At 35.3% G+C, this 20973-nt stretch overlaps 1 protein-coding gene across 1 annotated transcript; it reads right to left on the minus strand.

Moving 5' to 3' along the window:
• Positions 1-3074: 3074 nt before the first annotated feature.
• On the minus strand, positions 3075-20531 carry LOC120273980 (serine-rich adhesin for platelets-like). Its single transcript, XM_039280728.1, has 12 exons — positions 19864-20531; positions 16033-19779; positions 15575-15814; positions 12462-12591; positions 11493-11645; positions 11075-11319; positions 10935-10992; positions 6564-6770; positions 4938-5170; positions 4343-4421; positions 4135-4272; positions 3075-3848 (listed from the first exon to the last, which is right to left on the minus strand). Exons 1-12 carry the CDS (start codon positions 20352-20354, stop codon positions 3642-3644), a joined length of 5928 nt encoding a protein of 1975 aa, XP_039136662.1. The 5' UTR covers positions 20355-20531; the 3' UTR covers positions 3075-3641.
• Between the last annotated feature and the right edge of the window lie 442 nt (positions 20532-20973).

Below are 20973 nucleotides of genomic sequence, written 5' to 3' on the forward strand. Positions count from 1 at the left end.
GCAGAAGGATTACTCATGAATATTGAGAGTACTCCTACTGTGAATGCTATGCCGGGCCTACAATATGACAGATAGATTAGCTTCCCAACAAGCATTCTATATCTCTGACCTTCTACTCTAGGTGCTTGATCATTAGCATTGAGTTTTTTATTTTGATTCATCAGAGTTGTCACAGCTCGACAGTTTAGCATGTTGAATTGTGCTAGCAGATTCTCCAAATACATTCGTTGAACAACAAACACCCCATTAGTTGACTGGATTACCTTCAGCCTAGGAAGTAGTTAAGCTATATTAAATCAGACATTTCAAAGACATCCACCATGTGTGTTTTAAACTCTTCAATCAATACTGATGAAGAACCCAGATACACTATGTCATCGACATAGAGACAAACCAGCAAGACCTCCCCTTCACCTCTAGTTTTCTTATAGAAAGTAATTGCATTTGGACTCCTCTTGAAGCCAAGTTCGATCAGATAATCTTCGATCTAGCTAAACTAGGCTCTGGGTGCCTATTTTGGCCCATTAAGAGCCTTGCTAAGCTTGTAGACTTGGTTCTCCTTCCCTTCAATAACATACCCTTCAAGTTGTTCGACGTACACATCTTCGACAATTTCTCCATTTCTAAATGCTGATTTAACATCAAAATGATAGAGAGACAATTTCTCCACACTGGTGCAGGGAAAGAGGTTGGTGGTGACCCAGGTTTGGCGAAGGTTGGGTCAGAGGCGAGTGGTTGGATGTCTTGGTTGAGTGTGCTGAGGATGAGTGTCATGTTGGATGGGTTTGCGTCGAAAAGATGTAGGCTTTTGATGTTTTTTGGATTTACACATATTGATATCACTTGATTTGGTGTTGGGAGATTGTTTCCCATCATTCCATAGTTCACTCATGTCACTTGTGCTCTTTTAATGCTGCTATTGTTAAGGATTTCTTATTTTTTGTCAATGGCCATATCATGCATGTTATACATATAAAATTTGTATGAAAATTTTAAATAGATATATATTAACTGATACATAAACAGTGGCAGAACCAGGGGTGAGCGGGGGCTTCAGCCCCATCGACTCTGGTGAGGCTGCCTCTGGTACTGATGAAGTTTGGTTTTTTATATGTATATTAATGTTTGATAATGTTTTGTTTGTATCTAAATATCATGTAATGTGAATGTGACTTGTAGTTGGTGGGCATTGGACGATAAGAGCCTACCCTAGTTCAAATCCCATGGGTTGCAATATGATGTTTTTGATACTTTTACTAATTAAAAACTAGTTTTTTTATTTTCAAAAAGTTGCTGAAATTTTAACTTTTATAAAAATTTAAGGAAAAATTTAAGTTGATAATGTGGCATTGAAATTTCAAATTTTCAATAAAAATTTATCAATAATATTAATAAAATTTATTAAAAAAATTAAAAATTTTAAAAATTTTAAGCTGATAATGTGGCATGGCAAATATAAATTAGTTGTCTAGTTGAACATAGTTGTTTTTATAACTAAATTATTAAATTAATTTGATAAATTTTTTGTATTGTTTGGATGACAAGAGTGAATAAATGATAATTTAGTTGTCTAGTTGAACATAGTTGTTTATTAGTTAGATATATCATCACAATGATAATATATCAAATTATAATTATTTTTTTTCACTATATATATATTCAAATTATAGTTATATTATTGAACTATTTTTACTATAAATAATTATTTTATTAAATAATTTTTTTACAGTTTGACTCCAGCCCCTCTTTACCGGTGAGTTCTCGTCCTGCCACTGTACATAAATATTGAAGCAAAAGATTGGGAGTAATAATAATAATGCCTGCAAGTGATGTGATGGTTGGGAGAAATAGCAGCAAGAGTACTTCTGTTTTTTATTTCAATAAATCTGTAGTTTATCTACATTTAAATCAAAAAAAAAAATGGCAGCAAGAGAAAGCCGGAGATTGTGGAGAGTAGGCAGAAAAGGATTTTACATTGATTTCAAAGCACTTTTCACTATGTAATATAATTGGAATGTTCATTTGATTCATAATGTTAAAAAAAAGTAACATTCAATTGATTTTAATGTAATATAATTGGAATGCTCATTATTTATTAATATCATAAGTAAATTGAAAGTTTTAATAGAAAGTTTCATAGCCGAGCATTTCGAATGTAAATGAATTTATTTACTTGTTCCCTTTCGATAAATATTTTGAGTGGATAACGTATTACGGTCATTTTTCAATTTGAGCATTGAACTTCAATTTATATTATTTTGGTTACTCAATTTTGATTTTTGTTCATCAAGAGAGTACCAAAAAGATTCTAATGTAAATTTGATAACATATACGCCGAATTTACCACGTTAACATCAGTTCGTCCCTCCACCTACATATACGGACATAACACATCATTAAAGAGGGCTATATGGCCACTCTTATTGGCACTACACATGCCACGTCGGCCTGACGAACTAATCAGTAAAAATGATCAAATGACTCTCTTTGATGATGCGGCATATCCACAAATGCATACAATGTATGAACTAGTATTAAAATGATAAATCTCGTATATAAATCATTAAATATTTTCTAAAATTCTCTTATATTTATTTTAATGAATATAAATTAAAGTTAAATGACCAAAATAATATAAATTAAAATTCATGTTCAAAATTTTTTATGACTACCATCCGGCACCCACCCCAAAAATTTACCATATTCCCCTCCTTGCGGGGGACCTTTTGAAAAGTGAAATGCAGAGTAGTTACACCTCTAAAATACATTATTGTCTTTGATACTCTATTTTAGTGCCATGTAAGCAATTCGGGTTTCACATGAATCAAATTCATTACCTTAATTGAGCGTTGTGCATCAAAATACTTTCTTTCTTATTTATTAATACTTGGTAATAAATCAAGAGATGACAACTGGAGCTAAATCCCTATTGCAAATAGAACAAAATATCAAATTGAAACACATGGAACAAAAAACAAGCACTGTTCCACACAGGTAACAAACACTTCAAATGGCATATTTCAGGGAAGTATTTCACTTATCTGATCAGAGAATATGAATAAAACAAAATGATGGAAAACAAATGAAAAACCAGATATTATAATGTACAATTCAATGATTTCAATCCAAATATACAAACATCTATTTCTGCTTCACTTCCACAACAACATTCCTCCATCACAACACCAAAACAATGACAACCCAGACCAGACAAATGACCAGGGAAGAAAAAATTGCCTACAATCTTCCTTTTTAATAACAAAAACAAGACCCATTTTTTACCCCCAGGATGTTTACTCGGCAAACGCCACCATTGCTTCAAAGAAAAATTAGGATCAAACTTAAATCTCCTTGTTAGTCAACATGCCGTGAATTTACAACTCCAGAAACTCGTATATTCCGGTTCCATCAACATCAAGAACTCATGGACCTTCGAGCAAAGAATAACCAATGCGCACTGATTGACTGATTCTGAGAATATAAGTCCACTGATGGTTCAATGGTTGTCCCACAATATAATACCCTTCAGGTCACTCAAATGAAAGCCGGAACCAATGTGGCCAAACAAAAGGCAAACCGGATTTATACGTTGAATAGAATGACTTAGCTCAACTGTTGTAATAAGTCAAGTTTTCAGCAAATTAGTATTGAAAGTTTGAACGAGAAGAGTCTGACCATTGGTACTGAGAACTTCCATATGGTTTCCACCCTTCCCTCCATTGACGTCGGTTGGTACTCTTCTCATATGGGCTGCTATATTTATCGGTAGGGGCTTTTGGTTTGCCACTTCCACAATAACCCTTCTTTATGGAAGTCCTGATCTCTTCTTCGGTATCATATTGTAGACGCTGAAAAAGGAAAATGTGTAAGAGACAAATTTTGCAAATTAGGATGACAAAATCAGTCAATACATTAACCAACAAGAGTAACTAGAAGCAAAAAATAAAAGCAAAAGAAGAAATAATTATAACAAAAGAAAAAGGCAAAACAATCAAAGAAGAGAATAAAAGCAAGGGATCACCAATAATCTTACCAACAGAAAAAAGGCATTATTATGAGTACTTATCCTCCTCAAATAGAGGACCGCATAGACAAGCAAGTCTCTTGAAGATGTTGGTTAAAGAATGTATGTACCTTTGTAGGATCTGATAGCGTGGTGTATGCTTCGTGTATGAGTTTAAAAAGTTGATCAGCATCTGTACGCACCTCATCAGCAACTTCTTTCCAAAAACCTTCATCAGCATTCTCACTTCTTACAAAAAACCGACTAACCTGTAAATATTTCTTGTGAGATGCTGAATTTAGTGAGAAAAAAAATAAATGATTCAATGATGTTCAAGACCTTGTCCGGATGATGCCTTAATGCAGCTTTACGGTAAGCCTTCTTCAAGTCTACTTCTGAACTTGAGGATTCTATTCCCCTGTATCAAACCAAATACAACAAGTATTTCTAAGGATTTAAGAAGACATATGACCATAAGATCAACTTAAGTTTAAGATCATGAACACCAAATAATAGTGCAAATAGATAGTCAAGCTAAAGGAAAAATAGAATATCTGAAGTAAGGCTGAAGGTCAGATACTCATACAGTTGAGAAAATATTCACCCTAGACTTTATAACTATTGGGCAGAAATTACCATTTCTTGGAGTTTGAACTGTAAACAAATTGACTAATTCAAAGTCATGAGACTTCAAGAATGTGTTTTGATTTTACAGCAGTCCAAATATATCAATAACCAAGGAGATGTTAAGATTTAAATCCTACCACACCCAGCATGGCCAAAAAAAAAAAAAGACAAAAAAAAGACAAAAAGAAAAAAAAGAAAGAATGAAACCTTAACACTAGTTGGGACATAATAAAACAATTTTCATCCAGAGGAACAAATAGTAAAAAATAAGACAGTACGAATGGTGCAAAATTGCACATCAACTTACAAGATCAGATACATGTCCAATGGAATTTCTTTTCTAGCTTCATCTTCCATCATAGAAAGTCGCAGTTGAATTCTTTTTAACTCACTAGCATTGCTATTTGATCTTCTCAAAGTTCCAGATTGATCATCTTTATTTGATTGTTTTTCTAAAAGACACATTAGCCTACGGAGATCATTAGACGCCTGATGATAGTCTCTGATCATCTCATGCAAGGTGGCCCTTCTGGAAATCGCCTGCATAAAAAAATAACAAGAAAAATGTGAAATTAAAGCAAAACAGCATATAGGATTCATCAGAATAGCACACAACAACAATAATATAATAAAATAAACTCGATAGAAACAAAAAGCAAAACTTTAATCAGCTCTAATGTTCTTCTTCAGTCATTGACCAAGGACTGTATCCTGTTAGAACGCTTAAAACATAAAAAGGATAAGCAAACGTCATCCAGTTGATTCCAATGGTATTACAAAATAAAATGAGTTAAATCAATAAAGTATAGTTTAGGATGTGAAGAAGACAATCGCATTTAATGTGGAAGCTAAATAGCATCTTTCTAGGATTGCCCAACTCAGTGTCACCTCACAATGGTCATTAGTTGAGAAACTTGAGATACAAAACCAAGCATTACAAACACAATTGAACATAGCCTATGAGTAACAAGTGAGAGTAGTCAAAAGCACTAAAACAGGAAAAGTGGCTTAGCATCATTAACCAGGGTGTGTACCAACTCGTTTTATTGGTTAATAGTAAAGGAAAATACATCTCCAATATAACCTTGCAAATGTACAAGGTTCAGATGGAATAAGGTAAAAACATTTGAGTTATAAGAGAGCAAAGTCAGAAAATTTGAAAATAATTACTGCAATGCACTATTAGACAAATAGACACACTGAATTATCATATAATCTCATATGCTGATAAAATGCAAAACAAGGAGAGATTTAAAAAAGGACCAAAGATATTCATAACATAACCGTACTTCAATACTACTGATTAGAAAAAGGGAAAATTGGTTATAAATCCCTCAAAAATTTTATAATTACATATTTACCCTCAGAAAAAACATAATTGTATATATACCCCTGAAAAATATAGGTAATTGTCAATATGCCCCTATTGTTAAATTTCGTTAATCAAACTTGATTAACTATGGTTATAACTTAGATTAAGATATACAAAAGGTCTAAAATAACCTTTGTATAACTTAAAAAAAAGCTTTTCAAGGATATATATGCAAGGGCATAATAGTAATTTTATATATCTGTTGTTTGTTAACGGATGGTTTTTTAACTAATTTGAACCACAAGAGTATATACGCAATTATATATATTATTCAAGGGTATGTATGCAATTAACTTTTATTCAAGGGCAAATATGTAATTTCAAAAATATTCATAGGTACACCTGCAAAAGCCCCTTAGAAAAAATGCTGCAGTTGAAACAAAAGATAGTGATGAATAGATAACACCATAAAAGACAATCTAGCATTGTGGACAAATTACTCTATGATGGTTCACATTTAGAAAAGGAATGAACTGCCTGGCAGGACAGACAATAGAAATATATATATATATATATGTTAAAAAAAATAAAATAAAATAAACCTCCCAACAAGACACCAACCTTTGCATAGCTAGTATCAAGGGCTATTGCAAGACTACAATCTGCAATGGCGTCAGTGATTTGGCCAAGGGCTTGATATGCAGCTGCCCGATTACAGAAACAGATAGCTGTGAATGGGCGTGATTCAATATTTAATGTTAGTGCTGCAGTATAAGACTCCACTGCCTCCGAATATCTTCCAGCTTGAAATGCTTCATTCCCAGCAGACTACAATTAAATAACACAAAAATGTAAAGTCTTTTTCTATGATGGCTAACATGACACTCAGCAGATTCAATATATTGTGCAAAACCTTCCATACAGTGTGTGACATAGAGAAAAAGATAAAAATTGTTTTCTATGTTGATTGGAAAGAAAAAGAGTGAACAGGATAGATAAGCAAGTTATGAAGAGTATGCACAGAAGATTTATTTGCAATTTAATTTAATCCACTATCTTTTCCAGTAAAATCTCTTGATCCAAGCCACACCCATAATGATCCACATACTAAAGAAGTATGCAACATGCAGTGCTGTTCTAAAAAGAACACTAAATCCAACCTTGACAGAAGAATAATATCGGAGCAAGAGACCAAGTGAAAATATTCCTGTGCTGATACATACAAGGGTCACTGTAATGCTACACCTAGGCAATGAATAAAAATTATACTAAATTCAAGAAAACAACAAGAAACAGAATCACACACAACTCACTAGAATTTGGAAATAACAAAAGAAAAGCCATCTTTGAAAATTGAAATTAAGCCGTTCATTTTGCTAAGTGAATGCGACTAATTTCAGCTAAGTTTGTTTGGCCAAGTTGGCACTCCCTTCAACAAGAGGCCTGTTAGAGGCAAACCAAACATATTATCTAAGCTCAATTCAACCAAAAAACTTAAGCTAATAGGATGAAAGATCTAGGCTTATATATTCAAATATATATTTTCCAAGTTAACTGATATCAGACTATTAGTTACTCCAATACACACCCTTGAGTAAACCAAACAAACGAAACTCCAAACTCTGATGCCATGTTAGATGCAAACCAAATATATTATCTGAGATCAATTTAATCCAAAAGCTTAAGATGATAGAATAATAGACTTGGGTTTACATATTCAAATCTATATTTTCCAAATTATCTGATGTGCAACTACTAGTTACTCTAATAAGGCCCACCACAAAGAGAAGACTTCACAGTTTGAATGTCAAGATATGTCTTCATTAAATATCCACCCGACATATTTAACTTTGATAGTGGCTAAGGTACATGCATGTATTTATTCATGCATTACTCAGATCAAAGCCTACACATCCAAAATTTCATCCTCAGGATTAGTGAAAAGTTTCTAGTTGTGAGGAAAGAGATAAAAGTAAAATATTAAGGTCATTGATGCAAGTCAGTACAAATTTAGTATTAAGTTGAAATTTTCTGAAAAAAAAAGTCCCATGTCAATGCTTAGCTTCCCAGATAAATCTAAAACCACATTTTTTGAGTTATACACTAATGAAGAATTTCATAATTGATTTAGTCCAGACCAAAATTGAGAAGTACCAGTCATCTCATATGTCCAGTTGCAACATTTTTTTTTTAAGATAGAATTAAAAAAATTGAGGGAAATTGTGTCAACCAAACATTTTTAAATCTTGGTTTTAATATTCAGAAATTCTTGCTAACCATTATTTTCATTTGCAAATATAGAAATTGAAGAAGAGTATGCAATCAATTGCAGTGAAGCTGGTAACAATTATGCTGATTAAGTTCTTACAACAATGCACCTTATAAAAATCTGGTGCTTGTCAATCACGCTTTAATTGGATTACTATTATGATGATTTTTTAAATTTGAAGAAATCAACAATTATTAACCGACCATAATAAACATATTAGGTGATTTCCAGTGATGTAACCAATCAAATCAAACTAGCTAGGTCTCAGTTGTTCTCATCATTTCAGAATTTATGATATGATTTGGTCAAGTCTACACAAACATGTTAGATGCTTGCGAAGCAGGCATAATGATGTGGCTAAAATAGGACAATCTCGACAAATAATTTCAATGGAAACCTCCTTTAGGGTGTTTGCTCGCAGGGATACAGGGGATGGGAATTTGAGAAACTGGATGTGGCTAAATTTCCTCTTTTGATATTAAGGATAGGATAGGAGTTGGAGACATCTAGATATGCCTTGTGAGGGATTTTGATAACCCTAAAATTTTGAGGAATTTCTAAATCTCCCCATTCTCATCCCTCTGAGCCTTGCAAACCTATCCAAAATACAAGCATACGCACCATATCCCCCCAACCAAATGCGAACTTCTCAATTCAATATTTCCAAATCCCTCAACTAAACACACCCATGTTTTCTTACATTCCTGCATCTCCAAATTCCATTGATTTCAAACACCCTCCAACCACCAAACATGCCTTCAAAATAATTGTTTTCCAAGGGCTGAATAGGAAAGTTTCCCATCATTTCAAACGGGCGTTAATGTAAGAAGCTATTTATGTTTTATTTTATTTTATTATTAAAATTAAATGAACCAACTCTTGAACAACCAGCTCCTCTTTTAAGTTGTATATAACCCTTATAATGGAACTACATGAGGGAACTTAGAAATGACTACGTTGGAGAAAAGGCAAAGTTCAACACTATGAGAGCATAGAAAGTATCTTTTATCTTTCTTGCTTCTCTCATTAGTCATTACCAATTGGCACTAATGAGACTGATTTTTGAGTACTAAAAAAATTTAGCAATTTCATCTGGTCTTGGTGTTGCATATTTTTGTCCCTACCGAGGCACCATGTATTAGGTTCTTAGTTTTACCATACAAAAAGGAAAAGGAATGAACAGAGAACTCCAAGTTGAGGGGAGAAATCAAATAAGGCAAGATAGGACCCACTTATGGCACAGGTGATTAAATCCCTGATCTTATGGCTACGGAAAGTTTGGCCCATGTATTTTTTGGGCAAGATATCCACATAAGTTGTCCATTGGACTCATTTATGAGCCTTAGACATAACAAGATGACTCGTGAGACGGTGAAGTGAAAAAGGAAACTTAACAATACAAAGGAAAAAAGCAAGAAAGCATTTCTACCACAAAACAAGAACTTACTTGGAATTAAAATCAAGGTACATGGTTGGTTCTTCTTCATTGGAGGTTTTTTTCTTGGGTTCTCTTCATGTACTTGAAGGGAAAGCTAATTCAAGTATTTTGCACATATGGCTTGTGTTCTTAAGGACAAGCATCTAGTTGCAGCTCTTTTGTAGTACTCGGTTACCATTGCATACTGGATCTGGTGGCACCTTTCTCCACTTAGATATTCTAAATAACTATTGATTTTCATCATTCTTAATGTTTTCCTGATTTGGTTGTTTGATCATTATTAGCATCGCTCAAATAGTTGTCACCTCGTACCCTACAAGGTGTGGGAAGGTTCAATCTCTACCTCATAACAAGAAGAAACGAGGATAATATAACTTCTTTAAGCTGATATTACATGTAGATAGCAGGATGTGTTTTGCTTAGATATGTAGAAGGATTCTGTAGCCAAAAAGGGGATGGGAATTGCAATTGTAGTTAAGAATTAAAGGGTTTAACTATTCAAGTAATAAAATAGGAAAATCTAGGGGTAAAAGAGGAATGGGCAGTATCTTATTAAAAATTTCTAGAAAGTGGAAAGAATGCAGCTAATCAGAGAAGCATAATTTCATCTTACAACCATGTATACCTTAAGGGAGTACACTTCCAACTATGTTAAAAAAAATCAATAGTGAATCCTAAAAGTATATTTCAGCATTTTAAAATACTTGAAACAGAAGAAGTCAAACTTTCACAGACAAATGCCAATAACATAATTAATAACTTTTTCAAGAGAGAAAGAACTATATAATACAGATAAACAATTAATAATAAATATCAAGAAAGTCAACAGCTAATTCTAGGACAACTCAGTAAGAATATAACCAAGACACGTAACAGAGCCAGGAAATGCAAAACAAGATATTAACCAAGAGATCTTGTCAAGTGCTTAGACATAGCAAATTTTTCATGTTATTTTATCACTGCAAAAATGGCAATGTATATATTCGTCAATAAAAGCATTGACACAAGCTATGGCACGAATCAATAAGTGTATTGTTATTAACACAATGACTAACTAAAGTGTCAATCTTCTTGAAATTTTCATTTTGAATTATGTCTAAAAATCAAAAAGGTCATATGAATTGACTTATGTGGAGCTCTTCAAAAAAGCAAGCATTTAAATTTATTTACGGCAGTATGTATAACATCTTAACATCTTGTCATTATTAATTTATTGGCTAAGCACTTCATCAAAATAAAGAACAACAACAATGACAATGATGGTAATAAAGATAATCAGACTTACTTTTAGGCGTAGCAATTCACTTATGGTGGCAGACAATTCAGAAGACTTGGCCACATACCTAACAATTGCTTTAGAATCAGAAAACTGAGACAATAATATCAAACCATGACTCATAATGAATATGGGATAAGTAAGCATACTTGTCTGCTATAGGTTGAATTTGTTCTTGTTTCTGAAGTAATTCAAGAGCCTCATCAAGTTTCCCTAGATAAAAATTTGACTTTGAAATAAGATGCCACCGCCAAAGCCTCACAGTAGAACTTTTCATGCCTTCAATTGTATCTCTATCCTTCCGTTGGCCATCAGCCACAATTGAAAAAGCATTCTTCTCCGCCAAATCTAGAGTTTTTTCACATAGAGCAATCACTTCATCATACTTCCGGAGCTGCCAAGTGTCACAAAAAAGGACATTATATTATCAATTGCATCAATAACTATCAACAATTTTTGAACTGATTTAAATTTAACAGCTAGCTGATCTACAATTATTAGAGGACAACTAAAGTTTATTAAATTCCATAAAAACTGAAGTGACAATAACATAGTGGTGTCAGATACCATAAATAAAGCCTCTGCCTTCATTTCCAGCAATTTCTCAGAGAACGGACTTATTAAGAGAGCATCAGATATTAATTCCAAGGCTCTTTTTGCTTCAACAGAGGCTCTTTTCATCAATATGTTTTCAGACTGCTCCATATGCCCCGCCACTAGCTGCAAAAGAAAGGGAGAATTTCAAATAGTTCACAAATAAAATCTTCAACACAAGCAAATGATTTATCATTTGGCTAGTTTTCATAAAGAAGCGTTTCAAAGAAAGGCTCATCTTCATAGCTTCTGTGCAAAAAAGAATCATTAAAACCCATGTGGCTTTCTAGATTTTGTTAAGAAGAGATTCAAACATATGTTTTAACAATAAGCTTAAGCAAGACAGATTTTTTTGTGGCTTTGTGCATATTTCAGAAAGGTTTGGTGCTAGGGACTCCAAATAACAGACCAAAAATAGCATTACAGAAATTCCAAACAAGGAGTCAAACATACAATACTACTGACGCAGACGCAGATCTAACACTATTATTATTTGACATGCTTTAGGTTTAGAGTTCGAACTATTATTATTTGATATAAAGTTGGACTAAGCCTAACCCAATCTATAATCTCTCTCAAGAGGTTAATAACTAATGCCCGTGGGAAAGAGAACCAGTATTTCAACACAAGAAATTTTTTATCAAAAAATTGATACCTCACTATCAGAAATAACCGCTATTTCAAATGTAAGGAAAGACTTCAAATAACCTCATTATGGCATAATGACAGTTTACAGCATATGATTAAAAGTAATTCAACGCTTCACGTGATATTGACATATTTTATATAATTACAACATATTTGCATAGGTTTATTATGAACTTGTACCTCCACAAGTTACAAGATTATGATGATTGAAGAATATTTTCTGTTGAAGGCACAAATATTAATCAGATAAGGAAAACATAGGCATACAGGTATAAATATGCAAAACAACGCTACCTGCGCTTTACCCAAGCCATCTGTTGCCTCCTTACAGATTTTATGATCTACATCTCCTGTCCTATCCAACTGCAAGCAATTTTGGTAATGCTTCACTGCATCTACAGTTTCTCCCAGTGCTAAATGGCAACTGCAGTAGAATTAAATTAGTTAGCTTCAATAACCATACAAGTTGGTTATCTACTATAAAACAGCAGGGCCACTTCAAAGGAAAGCATAATGCAAACCAACCGTAAATGGATGTAATTATAAAAAAATATTATCAAACATTTGGCAATAAAATTAATTACTAAGAGTTTCAGAACATTGAAGAATTCGAATATAACTCAAATTGTGAAGAAACTACATTAATTCTGCTTACTACTGCAGAGCCTGTCTAGACACATAGACAACGCCAGTTGGAACTTTTCCAGTTGTCCCCAAGCTTGCAGGTTGTGGAGGCTTTAGACTGCTAATGAGCATAAACTGCCTTTCTCATTCATTCATTCCAAGGTTCCAAAGCAAAGTCCACAGCATGCAAAAGTTCCAGTGTGCAGATTGATGAACTTTTCCAAGCTTTCCTTTCGGAAAAAAAAAATATTTATGCAAGTGGAAGATTCCTTCAGTATTGACTAAATGTTTTGCCCTCATATAATGATAAGATCTGTAACCAATATCTCCAATCATATTTCTATAACTACTCCCATCATCCCATGACTAGTAATTGGCATTGATTTTAAGTTAATCAATTTGAAAAGTCTATAAAAACCTCTAAGTGAACAAGAGCTATAATTCTAATTTTTTAGAATTTTTGAAAAATAGAAAAAAAAAACTTTATTATAATAAATAGAAAAGAAAAAGGAGGCAATAAGCCACTTGAATCTTGCCAATAATCAAGATGGCATGAGTTGATCCAACAAATTATGCATTTCCAAACAAGAACGTTTTTCCTCTACCATCTCACCACCGAATCCTAGGTGAAAGTTTATGAAATTTTTTTAATACTCATTAAGAAAAACAAAAAGAGAATGAATTCCAATATAAAATAATAGATGTTAAATCTGTACACAAGAAGATGCTTTCCAGGTAGAAGCTTCATATGAAAACATTTTTAAGATTGCACCAAAATTGGCCATTATACAATTTTTTATCATGACAATATTGTAATAATAGATACTTAACAAATTTAACATTAGTGGAAATTATAGCACTAGGATCTAATGAGCATCTTACTTTTATGTAAAGGCTTGAAGCAAAGGTACAAAGCTATGAATATGTGAAGCATTAAACTCAATATACCTACTCAGGGAAATAGTAGAGCCTCTAACATTTTCACAAAAGGCATGACATGGACAAGAGATGCTCAACATATCCAAAGACAAGGAAATCGCCTAGAATAACATGGTATATCGGTATGTGGTTTTGAAATAAAAATATTTATACAATAGGGCTATGCTCCTATAAGCATTGGAAAGAATGCAACAAGAAGGTGCCGTTTGGTTGCTTTGAATGGGTTTGAATGGAATGCCAATTCAAACTTCCAAATTCCCTTCCCAACTTTTGTCGTCTTAACAAACAAAAAGAAGCATTCCAGAGTCATTCCCCCAAAATATCCATTACTACAAGTAACAATTAGCCTCCCATTTCATGAGGTACCAAATGGTCATTAACCAGGATGCACATACAAAAATATCTGAATTGCACAATGTTTTGTAAAATCCATATATTTTTGCGGCCCTTAAAAAAAGTGCTTTCACATATATAGGACCACAAAATATCTTCATCTTAAAGTATACCCCTAAAAAGCTTATTTATTTAAGGCTCTTAAAAAAGATTTTACATAAATAATGTTAAAATAGTTTAATGCCATATGTACCCTTCTAAAATTTACATTTACATATATGCCAACATGAACTCATATATTTGTATTTATACCCCCACAAATGGTTAATATTGCAATATTGCATGTATGCTATTTTCAATAACACAATAACCTATATCCATCTGATATAATTCTATGTATGCTCCTACTAAATGAAAAAATTTGTTCTAAGCCTCTACAAGCAAATAATATATAATGGCAGATGTACGACATGCGCCACCATAAATCATGTGTAAACTTTTTCCAGCCCATGTCAATTCTTAGGGAAGGTTGTAACCTACTATGACACCATTTTCAGTTTATCCATGTAAGAAGAGCACTTCAATCCCTACATGATCTCCAATCCTTATTCTAAGAATCTTGATATTGGCATGCTAGTCCACAAGCAGTTCATTTATGGAAATATGCAGTATAACTGGTACAGCTATGTAACAGGCAGCGATGTAGTCAATTTCCAACAAATTGTGTAAGTTTCTGCCAACTTCTTATAGCATAAAAAAACCTAAACTATTTTTCTTATTTTCCACAAGGAAAGATATTGTGTATTTATAGTTCTAAATTCCTATTTGCTATTCAATCTTTATTTTTAACCAGTCATTACAGCAGTTAATGAGCTGCCTCTGATTAGGCTATTGTCAAGTCAAACTCAGCTTGATATTCTCCAACATAAGCTCAAAATTAGCTCAATCATGTTGGCCCGAGCTCTAGATGATTCTAAATTTGAGATATAAATCCCAGACAGATCTGTTTAGCTCAAAGTAGAAATTGTCCTTATTGAGCCAAAAGCTCATTTATGGCCCCCTTTTTTCCACTAAGCAATAAACAATACAAAAGATGTACTAGTTTTAAATAATGGAAAGTATATCTTATGTCCCTAAAATTGCTAGGGGTTTAATTATATGACCCATATAAAGGCAAATAAATATAATATTAAAGATATCAAGCACAGCTCAACCGAAGCCACCCTTTGATTGAGCTTGCCTCAATTTTTCTAGCCAATTTCCACGCTACAACACCAATATACACCACCTACCATCACAGCAGACTTCACTTTTATTTATTTGTTCATTTATTTTTATTTTCTCTACCTAGATTAGTGATGGAATTTGCAGTGGTATAAGCAGTAAACTTCCATACTAAATATAGAAACAAATAATTTAGTAAAAATATTCATTGGCATAATTCATAAACTAATTTTAGCCAAAAGATTTTGGAGAGCTCCACAAAGTAAAGAAGAATCCTAAACACTTACTTAGCAGCCCTAAGTTGAGCCTTGGGAAAATTTGGATCAATTGCAGCAGCCATCAAAGAGTCATTGAGTGCTTCTCTCATTCTTCCAAGAGACATCCGTGCCGCTGCCCTGTTGCTGTAACACAGCATTAACACTCGAAGACAGTTTTGTAAAGTTTCATTTGGAGAGATGGAATTTATCCCTCGAGTATAGTACTCCTCAGCCTTAGGTAGATGTCCATTTGCATATGCTTGGTTCCCCCTGACATACACAAATTAAATGAACTTATAAGTGTTCCTAATTAGCACCAGAGATCTGGACTAATCTTGCCTAATAGAAGACAATAGAAATTCTTTTAAGTAACTAATTGGCTAAGTGACAAAAATAGCAACTCCTCAAAAGAATGTAAAAGGACAAAAATAAAAACAAAAGCAACTGACATATAACTGTTAACTAGGTTTTCTGTAGCCAAGACGCACCTGAGTCGCCAGTTCTCACATGCCTCCTGTGCAGCAATGCTCACAGCAGCCGTTGAGGTGGACCTTTGCCTAGATTCTAATTTTGCATGTGCTTCTACCATGTTATCATCTTCTGTAGATAATGCATCAGAATTATCTTTTTCGCCCTGTGCATGAGCTGTGACCTGAGATATGCTGGAAGCTGGAGAAAACTTTGGAGGGAAGGGAATTTTGGCATCCAGAGTAAAATTACATAAATCCTTATCAGCTTTTATCCTATCTTTCCTTCTCGAGTGCCGCTTAGATGAAAACAAGGGTCCTTGAGTTGAAGATGATGCAGAAAAAGTGAACTTTAATTCACGAGAATCTGGTACATGGGACTCAAAAATATATGCTCTGTCCTCATTAGGTGGTCCATCAATGTTTGTGCTAAAAGGAAAACTTTCCTCATTTGCTGGTGCAGCTCTAGCGTCATTTGTAAGGTTTACACCACCCTCAGTTTCTGGCATAAAGCTTCCTGTCCCAATTTCCAAATTTTGCACATTTGTGAAAGCAGATCCCAGAGGAAAAGTACTCTCAAATTGTGCTTGGGAACTATAATTATTTAAAACATGTTTTAGGTCACCTTCACTAATATCTAACTGCTGAGCAGCAAAAAAGAGATTTCTGTCCCTATCATCAACAGGAATTGAATGAGTATCTTTTGACACATGTGAAGGAAGATGAACAGGTTCATCTGATGCTGCTGAGGCTTCCCTACTCGAACAATGATCAGTAGCTAACTTATCGTGGTAAGGAGAGTAATCCATGGGCGAGTATTCACCCAAAGAATCAGCTGCTGGGTTGTCCTGGGAAATGTTTTCCCTTGATATGAATATTTCATCATTGCTTTGCCGAAATGTTGCAGATTGCCTTAACTTCCCTCTCTTTTTTTTTAGTTGTGTAGCTTTAGAAACTCCCTTCTTTAAACCAAACCCCACTTTTTGACATCCGCCAGCAAATAAATTCTCACAAAACGAAGAGTTGACCTGGTTCGTTGTTTTGAATTTCACATGTGGCGTCTGAAATCCTACATTCATTTTCCCGAAAGAAAACTCAGTTTCAAAGGATTGGAAACCATGACAAGAGGATGACATAGGAGATGCAGTCTCAGGCACACCACTAGGCTTGGCAGCAGTGTGCATTTGGGTTGATGGAATTGTGCCCATGCTTGAATTAGCATCCTGTTTTTTTGCTTGGAAAGAAAATTTAAAGGGATCATGCGCATCCAAATTAGCTCCAGTAGGCACAGAATGGCCAAATCCTTGGGATGTTGGAATCTCACCCAAGCTTGATCCAGCACCCTGATTTTCTTCTTGGAAAGGAAAGGGAGCGGAAGCATCCATAGGTGAATCATTAGATGTAGATTGCTCTTTCGACATATCAGTAGGTAATGTGCTTGATGAACTTCCTCCAATAGAACTGGATATGCTATCCGAACTGCCAAAGACAAAGCTGCTAGCAGTGTGCCCACTTTTACTATTTGCATCTGCAGATGGCTTCTCAACACCAATACTTGCTTTCATCTTCTCAGAAAACTTATCTGAGGTACTGGCCCCAAAGAAACTGGTCTCATTCTTGCTGCTTCCAAATAAAAATGTTTTTCTTACATCAGTATCAGAATTTTGAGCAACAGGCTTGGTATTATGTAACCCATCCTTGTTACCAGATGAGTTCGTTTTCAACTCCCTCATTTCATCTGGAAGCACAGAAAATGGCATCCCATTAGATCCAAGAAACAAGTTTTGACTATGATCAACCTGGTCTGTATACCCAAATCCATTCTCATTACCCAAGCCCTGCAAATCCATCTTACTATCTACATCTGAAACCTTTGAAGGCAGATCATAATCAGAGCCAAGCGTCGATTTCTCACCCATATCAGAGCTTTTCTCTTGTGGGCAATTAGCACTGTTACCAAACTGAAAAAAGTTCGGCAAATTACTAGCACTTCCAAAGAAGGCCTTTTCCACATCATGCATGTAACTATGATCATCTTCTTTGGGTTTCTCAAAGGCATGCTCCATGCTAGAGCTCTGCAAGTTGAGCTTCTTCATTTCCTCTGGAAGCTGAAAGAATGGACCATCATCAGATCCAAAACATGGTCTCTGATCTGTATTAGAACTTTTCTCTGAAGGGTAATTATCAGTTTTTACGGTACCAATGAATGGAAAAGACATGGATGCATTCTTGTCACCTCCAAAGATGAAGATCTTCTCCCCATCAACCTTAGAACAGTGGTCAGCTTCCCTTGCTGCCTCAAATGCACTCTCATTGCTAGAGTTTCCAATGTTCAGCTCCCTCTTTTCCTCCTGGAGTGTAGAAAATGGAATGTCATCGCAACTATGTGAAGTTCTCAGACTTGAATTACAACCTTTCTCTTGGTGGAAAAGTGGACTGCTGCTAAACTTAAAGGAAGTGGATGCATTCTTTCGAGCAGCTTCAGAATTAAGATCAGCTTCCTTTGTCATGTCAAAGGCATTTTTGCTGCTAGAGCTCTGCAAGTTCAGTTTCCTCATTTCCTCTGGGAGCTTAGAAAATGGATTGTCTTCAGAACCAAGAGATGATTTCTGCTTTGACTTAGAAATCTGTTCCGACCGGTGATGCACACTGCTGCCAAACTGGAAAGTAGTGGAACTATTCTTCTCAGCTCCAAAGATGAAGGCCCTTGCCCCATCAACCTCAACATTATGATCAGCTTCCTTTGGAGTCTCAAAAACATTCTGACTACCAGAGCTCTGCAAGTTCAGCTTCCTCATTTCCTCTGAGAGCTTAGAAAATGGACCATCTTGAAAACCAAGAGATGATTTCTGCTTTGACTTCGACACATGTTCTGGTGGGTGATGGACACTGCTGCCAAAATGGAAAGAAGGGGGCACATTCTTGTCAGTTCCAAAGATAAAGGCCCCTTCCACATCAACCTTACCATTATGATCAGCTTCCTTTGAAGTCTCAAAGACATTCTGGCAACCAGAGCTCTGCAAGTTCAGCTTCCTCATTTCCTCTGGGAGCTTAGAAAATGGACTGTCTTCAGAGCCAAGAGATGATTTCTGCTTTGACTTCAAAATATGTTCTGCTGGGTGATGTGCATTGCTGCCAAAATTGAAAAAAGGCATATTCTTGTCAGTGCCAAAGATGAAAGCCCCTTCCCCATCAACCTTAACATTACAATCGGCGTCCTTTGGAGTCTCAAAGGCATTATGGCTACTAGAGCTTTGCAAGTTTAGCTTCCTCATTTCTTCAGGGAGCTTAGAGAATGGACGATCATCAGAAGCAGCTGATGATCTCTGACTCATATCAGAGTCATCAGACCATTTCCCTGGCGGAAAATTTACAGTAGTACCAAACTGAGAAGAAACGGACGCATTCTTATCACTTCCAAAGATAAAATTCTTCTCCCTCTCAACCTTTGAACTATTAGTAGCTTGCTTTTCCTTTGCAAACACATCTTCATTTGTAGAGCTCTCCAAGTTCAGCTTTCTCATATCTTCCGGAAGCTTAGAAAACAAGCCCTCACCTGAACCAGCCACAGAGCTATGATTCAAGCCAGAATTTCCACCCAGCATTGTCGTAGTACAGCCAGCCTCATTGTCATTGCTCTGCAGGTCAACTTTACTCATTTGGTGCAGCACCCCTGAGTTACCATCTGAACCAAGAGACGAGTTTTTATTTAAATCCTCGCTCTTTTCTGCACCAGCGCCAAATACAAAACCACTAGAATTGGCGTTGCTGAAATTTAATGATACATAAGAATCAATATTTTTCACTCCTGAATTCAATACAGAACCAATTCCAAAGAAAGAAAAATCGCACCTTTCAGAACTCACAGACTCAAAACTGCCCGAGTTGTCACTCCCCGACGCATCTCTCGCATTAGAATTGAAAACTGAGGCAGCACCAGAAGGCAATTTGTCGAACGGATTCAACCCCCGAAATCGTTCCGGCAAGCCCTGCATTCCACCGACATCCCTCCGGTCGGCGCCCGATTGAAACGGGTTAAAACCCGGCTTCGCCTCAGAAGACGGCACGCGCCGCCTCGTCTTCACAAGCCGAGGCTTCGAGAGACCCTCGGCTGGCGTGCCCTTGCCGGAACCCGCACCCCAAGAGGAAAACGAAGAAGAAGCAGGAGCAGGAAAGAAGCCATAACTATTCTGATCCATGTATCGGAACGAAGCACCTAGACCACGATCAAAAGCGATGGGAACGCGATCGCAATATAAAGGAGAGATCTCACCTTTCCGAGGGTTGCCAGATAGGGATCGCTGAGATTCAAGGTCAGCAGTCGGTGTTAGGATGCCTACCATCGCCGGAAACACCACAGGTGGAAAGCCATGAACTTCATGAACATGGCGTGGGGCTCCGGCAGGTAAGATGGCCGGGATCACGCCGGAGAAGATCACCGGAGAGGGTGGGGTTGGATTGAAAGAAGGAATGGGGACTCTTGTCTTGCCTCTGAAGGCCGGCTTTTTTGTGGGTTTGAAACGTGGTGTGTTTTTTTTTTATTTTTTTTTTAGGGCGTTTTATCGTGTTTTCTACTTTTCTTGAGGATATCGTGATGGGACCCGAATGCTCGATTGTGCTCGATATTAGGGTTCGGGTTACATTGCTAGTTAGTTATGCATGGCTCCTATCCATAAATAATAATAATAATAATCAAACTATTAAATCATAGGAAATAATAATAATAATTAATTTTAAATTAAATTTAATTATAAAATAAATTTATTCAAAGATTGAATGTTGCTTGAAAGAGTTTGGTGGGGCACTCAAATAAGCAAGCTATTATTAATTTAAAAATGAAAGTCTAATCAATGTTAATATTAATTAAGGGGGCAGTTTGATTGTATTTTGGATTTTTGGATTTTTGGTTTTCTTTTTTTAGTAATTTTTTAAAATTTTTATTGTTATTTTTTTAAAAAAAAT

This window comes from Dioscorea cayenensis, chromosome 12 (assembly GCF_009730915.1).
Source record: "Dioscorea cayenensis subsp. rotundata cultivar TDr96_F1 chromosome 12, TDr96_F1_v2_PseudoChromosome.rev07_lg8_w22 25.fasta, whole genome shotgun sequence".
Classification (NCBI taxonomy): Eukaryota; Viridiplantae; Streptophyta; class Magnoliopsida; order Dioscoreales; family Dioscoreaceae; genus Dioscorea; species Dioscorea cayenensis.

Coding starts and splice junctions, on each gene's coding strand:
- LOC120273980 (XM_039280728.1), bottom strand. CDS start 20,354: ATGGTAGGCATCCTAACACCGACTGCTGACCTTGAATCTCAGCGATCC. Junction 4,422..4,937: donor TTGGACATGTATCTGATCTT/GTAAGTTGATGT, acceptor GGTTTGATACAG/GGGAATAGAATCCTCAAGTT. Junction 4,273..4,342: donor TAAGGCATCATCCGGACAAG/GTCTTGAACATC, acceptor AAATATTTACAG/GTTAGTCGGTTTTTTGTAAG.